Source organism: Triticum aestivum, chromosome 6B, assembly GCF_018294505.1.
Source record: "Triticum aestivum cultivar Chinese Spring chromosome 6B, IWGSC CS RefSeq v2.1, whole genome shotgun sequence".
NCBI lineage: Eukaryota > Viridiplantae > Streptophyta > Magnoliopsida > Poales > Poaceae > Triticum > Triticum aestivum.
Window position 1 is genome coordinate 698212988 of NC_057810.1, and position 9709 is coordinate 698222696.

Genomic DNA, 9709 nt, shown 5'->3' on the forward strand with positions numbered 1-9709 from the left:
ATGGCCCACGTGGCCCGGCCGGCCCCCAGGGCTCACGAACCGGGTCAAATGCTCCCATTGGTCCCGGTTCTGGATTGAACCGGGACTAATGGGCTGACCTGGCCTGAACCATTGCCCCCTTTTCTACTAGTGTCAAGCTGCCTTCACAAAAACCGACAATGCTTCTGCTTACTACAGGAACAGAGAAACATACTCTTTGTCTAAACTCAGAAACTGAAAGATATCTCGAGACCATTGGGGGCAGGTCAATCACTGTGAGGCTGACCAACATTATACGCACCAACAGCAGGATGAAGGATTTTCTCTGGGCACACTCCGCAGCCACCAAACTTTTTTGACTCAACTACACATGTAAATAAAGACATAAACGTAAGCACCACAAATCCCCAAACAATTATTAAAAAAAAATTGCAAGCTATGAGTGAAAAACTTCTATCAAGGAGCACACATGAATCGATCTTCATGTATGAAGCATAGGACAAGTCGTTTCGATCAATCTTTAGCTTAGTAAAGAAGTACTTGGGCAACACAGTTGTTGGCACCTTTGCGCCTAGTAAGGAAGTGCGCGTGCAGCCACATACCACAGAACACAAACGGATAGACGTCCACTCCCTTAACTAGCTCTAACCGGCAATGGTTTTTCTTTATTTGTACTAAACTTTTGTATTTCAACATAACTTTTTATGTGAAATATATATTATTTTTTAACAATAAGTTTCTTATTCACGTGTGGTTCACTGTATTGTCTAATATTTTTTTTCTGTTATAACCATGTAAGTGTGTTCTACATATTAAGATACCTTATATTAGTATATGATTCTTTTGTTCGCGGTTATAAGTACAATTTTTATGATAAACTCTAAGTGCACCCGGTCATACCAATACTTAAGTTTTCTAATTTAGTTTGAAATAAAAATTGCGCTGAGTTTCACCATAAATACAAGCAAAGCAAGAAAAATCACAATCCCCCACACATGAATATATGCCACTTAATGAATTGTGACATGTTTATATATGGTTGTATTTGTAGTGTCCTTAACTACATCGGGTGTGTTTGAAAACAAAAGAGTAACAAATACGTTGAGAGTGGTCTCTAGAGTGTTAGGCTGTCAACCGAGATACTATTAAACAAGGGTGTGGAAGGTTCAAAAAGAGGTATGTCGAATGTGGAAGTGTTTGCTTCTTGGTTCTTCCATGGACACCTATGTCGTTCCTCTTCACAGGCATATAACAACCGGCCAATGGCCCATCAATACACATTTATTGTTGTATTCCTATTTTATTTTTTTCTTATCAAGTTCACAAGATTAGTTAAAGCTCTTTACAGGAAAAGCTCCCAGAATTAACAATAATAGTAATAATTGAACCTAGCGACCTTGAAAATGTATGTGGTCTTACTTCTTTTAGAATCTTCAAATAATATGCATGTTAGAGCATCTCCAATCATCCCAGTCGTTTAGCCTGCATGAGATTTATTCCCAATCCAAAGGTTGGCATCCTATATACCTAAATAGTTGATCCCAACTAACTTCACTTCTCTCAGCATGCAACTATGTCACCTCATCATGCCATCATGCATGACCTAAATGATTGATCCTCCAGTATCTTTAATTCTTTTAACATGCAAATATGCCACATCACGCCATCATGCATGCATGAGAAAAGACCCAAATGAAAATGCACCATGCATACTACTCATATTTAATAGATATTCTACAACTATAGAATAAGGAAATATAATACTAGATATTAGTTTCAATTCACATATTGTTAGTTCAAATATGAATGCTTCATACAAATTTTCTTGAGAGAAAACACCCAAGGGCATCTTAGAGCCGAGAATTATCAAGGAAAACATAGTCAGCACGATGGGAAGACAAATGGACGCAGAATGACCAGTAAACAATAAAATTACATTAAAAACCATACTAGCATTCTTCTTCCTCTGATTGTATGCCGCCCGCCGGAGATTGAAAATTGCACTGAACTAATAGTAAAGGAAAGGGACACATGCAAGCACTCTTGCCATACCAGGCTTTAAAGGCCGCAATAGCCAATTGTTCCTTGAAACCATATTTAGAAATTGCTGAAGAAACATCGGCTAGAGGAAATATGTAGTTCGAGGGGGGGAATTCCCACGGTTGGGAGGTTTAATCGTAGCTAGGGGAATATGTAACAACGGTCTTCACCTAGTCTTCTCTCCTCTACATTAGTTGGTAAAGATAGGATCTAAACCTCTCTTGCATCTTGATAGTGATCCTGTGCATGTACGTAGGTACGAGTAAAAGAATATTCTTTGTACTATGTTCCCTAACAATAGCCAGCCAATTAATCTCCTTGATAAGACACACCAACTGCCAAAATCCGAAGAATGGCAACAGATCTGGCAACACAAACTTTTGTATGCTCTTTGTCAATGCCGGATCAGACATCGCCGAGGTAGGTAGATGTTAAAGAGACCTTATTCCAACACGTCATTGTTGCCGTCACAACCTCGTCGATGCCGCTATGAAAACAAAACATAAAGAAAAGAAAAATGAGACAGAAGGGTCCCACTCCTCTTGTCACCATCGAGGTCGCTGGATGGAGGAGAGGAGGGGGACCGAGGCGGCGACATGGAGAAGACCTTTGGTGCTGGCGGCTAGGGTTGGCAATAGGAGGTGGGCAAAAAAGCTTCGTCCTTCTTACCTCTCGAGAAGTAAGAGTTTTAAATTTAAGTGAATTCTCAATGCTTATTATTTGCCCAAGTGTCCTTAAAATGGTACCACCTCCGTCCAGAATTACTTGTCGCTCATGTATCTAGCACTAAAATACGACTAGATACATCCATTTGAGCAACAAGTGCATTGGACGTGGCTTAAAGTTTTTTTTTGCGGTATTGATTGCCGACAAAGATAGTTTGACAGTACTATTTCGAAGACGAAATTAACAACCACAAGATACTATTTTCTTAGACTTAGCTCCACCTGGTATAGTTGCTAGTACTACTTTGAGAATTGCTTTATTCTTATGGTTATTTGCATATTATTCTACATCGACACATTCATGGAGAAACAAGCAGTGATTTCAAATCCAGAGGTGCCGATGCAACATCGTCTGGAAAAAACGAGTCCAACAAAGGAACCCCGTATGCCACTTGGGTCAGATAAAGAAAGAACAATGCTATTCTTATAAAAAATAAAACCGTACGCAGTAGTTCAATGTGCTGTCAGTTATTCTTCAGACGCCAATGCGACCCTACCAATGGGTTATCCCCCAATTCTCTAGTGCTACATCATTACATCAGGCATTGCAAAAGCAGAATAGCTAATGACTTACACTGCAGAATGCATTATAGACATGAAATGCATCGTCGTCACGGCATAGGTGTTCGGCGACAACCAACCAAACCAAAGACAAAACAAATAATCTACTGCGGGGAACAAGCTCTGAACTCCCAGTTTTAACAAGGGTTTGGGGCTCATCTCCTCGGGACACATCTCTGATAGTCATCTTACTGTACAGGCTGACGAGCGTCCACCTTCTCACGCTCAACCTCCTGCAGCCGTTCGTACGCATTATCTCTTCAATCATCTGGAGCTCAGTCTTCATGATATGGGCTTTCTCCATGACCTTCAATCATTAAAGTGCTATCTCAGCCTTCACTAGTAGCTGACTCATCAAAGTCCAGTTTCAGACTTCACTATCTGATTTAACAACTAACCTGCATAAACTAGAAAATCCTTCTGCTACCATATAGTAACAGACGCAGATTTTAACACTCAAACACTCAGAAACCAAATGATATCTGTAGACCAGTGGGAGCAGGCTGAAGACGTCGTTCAGGCCGGGCACCAATGTAGCCACCACCAGCGGGATGGACAAATGTTGCCGGGCACACTCCACATCCGCCAAAGTTCTTCCAGTCAACTACAGGTGTGTATAATTAAGGAAATAAATACAATTAGCACCACAACAAAGCCTTAAAGAATTTATCAAAATAAATTTTCAAGCTACACAAGTTAGCACACCTGAGTCAAACTTGGAGCATGAAACGCACGAGAGACCATCTGCATCGATTGTCAGCTCAGCAAAGAAGTACTTGGGAACAAGATCATCACAGCTGCTACTGGCACCTTTACGCCTAGCAAGAAAATTTGCATGCAGCCACGGACCACAGTAGCAAAAGCTTTTGACGCCCACTGCGTCAACCAGCTCATGCCCATCCCCCTAAAATATTATAACAAACAAACATAAGAGGGTGCTCACAAGATGGATATATTTGTAAATGCTGAATGACCACACGGTCACAAAGTGGTACACTATGCACTGTTTATAAACTCCAGTAAGATCAGAACCTGATTCATGTCGTTGTAGCGTTCCAAACCCTTGCGCGCACATGCTGGGGCGTTCCAAAGTTCAGCTCGCTTAAGTTGCTTCTTGGATAAGCGTGGCTGATCCAGCTTAATTTCCCTGAAGAGCACAAGCGTCAACATCACGCATATTTCGTGATTTCAAATGTCCATCAATTAACAACTAGTATGATTCAATAAATACTGAACGCTATTGTCACACTGAAGAAAATCTGACAGAAAGGAATACAAGCGCCAGGTGAAAAAAAAAATCAAAACTCAAAAGGTGATAAGTTGCATCAAACAAACAATTTTGGACCGAACTGGAGGACAACAAACTGTGTCAAACTGTGTCATATATAGACAAAAGACACAGCGAGCACATGGTTAAAGCATGCCATGGTCAGTCATATCTAATATGGAGAAAAGAGATTTGTATCATATTCGAAAGCAGATCAAGGATTGCATGTGCCTTGAATGCTCTAGGGATCAACCAGATTTTGTTCACTCAATAAGTTGCCACTTGTAGCTCAGGGTGTGCATTCGGTTTTTTCTGTTTGATTCGGTTCGGTTTATATGTTTTTTATACTTCAGTTTATATGGTTTTATACATAGATACGGTTTGGTCTCGGTAATAACCATTTATTTTCAGTTCGGTTTCGGTAACAACCAAAGTTTACGCGAACTTTTGAATGACACATGATTTGTTGGTCACATGATTCGGTTTGTGTATGTAGGTTAGATGTTTCTTGTGATGTATGAGAACTGTGTATGTAAGGTTAGATCATTAGAATTTAGTTGGTCACAAGTTGTAGCAATTTAAAGAAGAATCTCCTAGCAATGTGAATGCATGCAGAAACAACTAAACCAGCTGTTCAGAAGTATATATAGACAGACAAAAGACACTGCCTATCACCACGTGCACCATACTGAAGTAGCAAGGAGAGACGACCTGGCTGATTTCTGTCAAGCGACGTTAAGGAAACTAAATCATTCCCCCATTGTTTAGATGTTTAGTCAGCAGGGGATCAAGCTAGTTTCTCTCCTGGTTATCACAGTTGATACAGTACTATATCAACTCCCATTTACACCACTCTGTCTCTGCAGGAGTAATTGTTACTGACTGCTAACAATGGGCATGTTCAACAAAGCTAGTTTTGCAATTGGGAGGGGTCTAAAAGCTTCATCGTTTGGTCAGCATATATAATGCTCCATCTAGCATGTCAAAAAAGGTCCTACATTTTGACACAGATTAGTAGTAAAATCAATCTGGCCAAAATTCGCACAAGGAAGACACAGGTAGCTACTGGAGTGGCGCAGCCGTTAACAGCGCAGCAGAATCGGCGGGTGGAATCAATCCAGCACATTGCGAAGATTAGGTAAGAAATTGTTTGGGCTGCAGAGAGAGATCGATAGATGCTAGATTGGCATACCTTCTCTCGTAGCACGGAGGCGGGGTGGGCTTGTGGATGCCGGTATCCGGGACTCGGCGGTTGCGGAGCACGTAGGCGGTGCGAGGCGAGTCCCCGCGCTCGGGCGGAGGAACCGGGGCCGCCTCCGCGCGGGGTGCGGGACGAGGAGGCAACGCAGCCACATCCACCAATTCCCGATCGTTGTAACGGGGCGAAGATGATCGCGCAGCCCTCGCGTCGGGAACGGAGGGCTCGGCCTCGCGCGGAGGAGCCGGGCGCTTGGTGCGCCTGGTCCGGCGTGCCGGAGGAGGGGCCGCCGCCTCGGGCATGGACCGCTGGAGACGCTTGGATCTCCGGGGTTCCCTGGCCGCGGGCTCGTCACGGAGGCCAGTCATGTCGACGACGGCTTCCGGGCTCCTGTGGAACGGTATTGGCCGGTGAAGGTGGGGAGGAAGACGGAGGCGAGGCACGAGCACGACGACGGGGCCAACTCAATAGCGGACTCCTTTTTTAGGGAACACAACGGAACGGACTCTTTTACTTTTTTTTTTGGGAAACGGACTCTTTTGCTTACATCCAACACGAAGGTAAAAGGTCGGCACGAGGCTGCTGGCCAGATATGATATCCAACAACAAAGAACTGTATTCTTTTAACCGTTTGTCTAACTCACATCTAGATGTTTTCTAAGTATGTCACATCTAAACTCCCACAAATAAGATAGCAACAAGAAAAAAAAAGTTGAGACAAAAAAAATATACTAATTATGATGTGACATAATTATGTCACATCTAGATGTGTCCTAGACAGAATTCTTAAAAAAAGGACCCGACAAATTCTGAATATTTGATTTTTAAGGATGTCATCCTAAAAGTTTTTTGGTGACAACTTTAGTTGACAGGAGGTGGCAAGTTTAGTTGTTAAAACATGGCAATTTTGTCCCAGTTTAACTTTTTCAAAAAATTGCGATGTTTGCCAAGAGTAATGCTATACGTACGTACTAATAGTTACGGAATTAATGTAATCAACATCGTGGTGATTTGTGATTGGACCTTAGGGGACGAAGGGGCCCATCCCCCGAAATTCGGGGGGGGGGGGGGGGGGGGTCTATGTAAAACTTTTTGCTAGTGCACGTAGATGTAGGATTTTCGGTTTACCAATCTCGCGTCAACTAAAATTGCCTCGGGTTGACATGCTTAAAATCCAAATGTTCGGAATTTATCATTTCCGTGAAAATATATACACATATGTTCTTCTCAAAAATAAATAAAATCTATAAACATCTGTTTAGAAAATGTACACGCATCTCAACCAAAGTAAAAACTGAACATTTTTCTCAAACCGTACGCACTATGCGCTCAACTTTCACTACGGTGAAAAGTTTGTATGTCCATGTATTTCATGTGACACTCGGCAAATAAGGCAAACAAGGCCTTTACTCTTTCCAGAGACTACTTTTGTGCATTTTTGTGATCCGCCTAGGTAGGCTAGATAGACACATTGGCTTTATGAGATTATTCACATTATTTTATAACAATTCTTCGAACAACGTTTACCTAGGGGGTGATGATCCACAGTGTCTTGACGCTCATTTTTTAGCAAGGCAAGCCACCACCGTCGTGGTTGTATGACATGATAAGGCTATGGTTGCAATATGCATTTTTGGTTATTTTTGCATTATTGCAATGTTGTTATTTTTGCACATATTTGCTAGGCTCATGTCCATATGATTTTGTCATGGCACTGCATACATTACATGAACAATAGAATGAGAACCTAAGCATGTTAAGTAGACAATGAAAATGCTCATGCATGGTTACATATAAAGGATGACATGAATAATGTTGTTGTTATGATCATGTGATATGTTCTTCAAATGGTAATATATAATACCTAAATAGTTCATCCCCACTATCCCATTTCTCTTAACATGCAGGCTATCCACATCAATGGCACTGCCATGTCAACGTTTAGTTAGAGACTTACAAGCGGGACCCCGCACAGTAGAAAACATACACATTAGCTTTAGTTACTGCTACGTTGGCTTCAGTTATTGTTATTTCGATCCACGACAGAGCCTTCCTAGGGATGTAATCCAGCCCAACCCATCGTCCCTGAGGGAGTCCTGGATTAGGGGGTATCCGGACAACCGGACTATATACTTTGGCCGAACTGTTGGACTGTGAAGATACAAGACTCAAGACTTTGTCCCGTGTCCGGATGGGACTCTCCTTTGCGTGGAAGACAAGCTTGGCGATTCGGATATTAGATCTCCTTCTTTGTAACCGACTCTGTGTAACCCTAGCCTCCTCCGGTGTCTATATAAACCGGAGGGCTTAGTCCGTAGGACAAGAACAATCATAATCATCATAGGCTAGCTTCTAGGGTTTAGCCTCTACGATCTCGTGGTAGATCAACTCTTGTAATACTCATATCATCAAGATCAATCAAGCAGGAAGTGGGGTTTTACCTCCATCGAGAGGGCCCGAACCTGGGTAAAGCATCGTGTCCCTTGCCTCCTGTTACCATTAGCCTTAGACGCACAGATCGGAACCCCCTACCCGAGATCCGCCGGTTTTGACACCGACATTGATGCTTTCATTGAGAATTCCTCTGTGTCGTCGCTGCAAGGCTCGATGGCTCCTTCAATCATCAACAACAACGTGGTCCAGGGTGAGACTTTTCTCTTCGGACAGATCTTCGTGTTCGGCGGCTTCGCACTGCGGGCCAATTCACTTGGTCGACAGCTACGCCCCTGGCCATGAGGTCAGGTTCGGAAACTTGAACTACACGGCCGATATCCGCGAAGACTTGATTTTCGACGAATTCGGGCCTACGCCAGGAGCGTCGAACAGTCACGACGAGCACGGCTTATACCTGCCGTCGGACAATATTCGGGATATGGCACGTGCAGGAGCTCCGGACCTAAATCCGGGGCAGATCGCGTCGTCCGAGGGCGGGTGGATGGACCCTGCCCCGGAGGCCGCACACTCATCGGCGATAGAGCCGAACACAGACTCCACCCCCAAGGAAGCCTGTGTCACCGGGCCCCCGGACTCGTGTCCGGCTGTAGGTGCCGGACCGCGCGCCCCCGAGCCCGTCGAATCTGGTTGGGCTCCGGTAATGGAGTTCACCGCTGCGGATATCTTCCAGCACTCGCCCTTTGGCGATATGCTGTACTCATTAATGTCTCTCTCTCTCTCTGTCAGGAGACTCTTGGCCGAACTATGTCCGGCTCGAGTGGGAAGCAGGCGACGAGAAAATTCGTTGCCCACCCACCACCCACTTCATTGCCACTATCGATGATTTGACCGACGTGCTTGACTTCGACTCCGAAGACATCGACGGTGTGGATGATGATGTAGGAGAAGAACAGGAACCACCGCCCACGGGGCGCTGGACAACCACCTCCTCGGATGATATATATATGGTGGACACTCCAAAAGAAACCAATGGCGATGAGGCAATGGAGCATAACCCCTCAAGTAAGAAAGCAAAGCATGGGCGTCATCGGCGCCGCACCAAGCCCCGCCACAGCAATACCGGCACAAGAGACGAAAACAATCCAGATGGTGCCGAAGATGAATACAACCCCGATCAGCCTGCCTTCGAGTAGGCCGAACATGAAGACGGGCAGGTCAGCCCAGACGAACAGGCAACGGACGGATACCCGGAGGAGGACAACAACATGCCCCCCTCCGAAGATGAGGTGAGCCTCGGCGACGATGAATTCGGCGTGCTTGAGGATCCCGTAGAGCAGGAGCACTTTTCAAGCGCCAGCTTATGGCCACTGCGAGGAGCCTGAAAAAGAAGCAGCAACAGCTCCAAGATGATCAAGATCTGCTCACAGACAGATGGACTGAAGTCCTGGCAGCCGAGGAATATGGACTCGAGCGCCACACCAAAGGTTACCCAAAGCACAAGTTGCTACCTCAACTCGAGGAGGAGCCTATACTACCAGCACAGGA

The 9709-nt window shown here is 44.4% G+C and overlaps 1 protein-coding gene across 2 annotated transcripts; it reads right to left on the reverse strand.

Annotated features, from left to right (window-relative positions):
• Positions 1-3146: 3146 nt before the first annotated feature.
• LOC123134953 (CASP-like protein 4A2) lies at positions 3147-6256 on the reverse strand. 2 transcript variants are annotated; one of them, XR_006465772.1, is made up of 5 exons: positions 5765-6256; positions 4338-4452; positions 4011-4209; positions 3704-3909; positions 3147-3612 (listed from the first exon to the last, which is right to left on the reverse strand). XR_006465772.1 is itself a non-coding variant. In XM_044554099.1 (4 exons), exons 1-4 carry the CDS (start codon positions 6136-6138, stop codon positions 3770-3772), a joined length of 828 nt encoding a protein of 275 aa, XP_044410034.1. In that variant the 5' UTR covers positions 6139-6256; the 3' UTR covers positions 3147-3769. The 2 variants fall into 2 exon arrangements, 1 of the variants encoding a protein (XP_044410034.1); XM_044554099.1 differs by having other exon boundaries at positions 3147-3909.
• Between the last annotated feature and the right edge of the window lie 3453 nt (positions 6257-9709).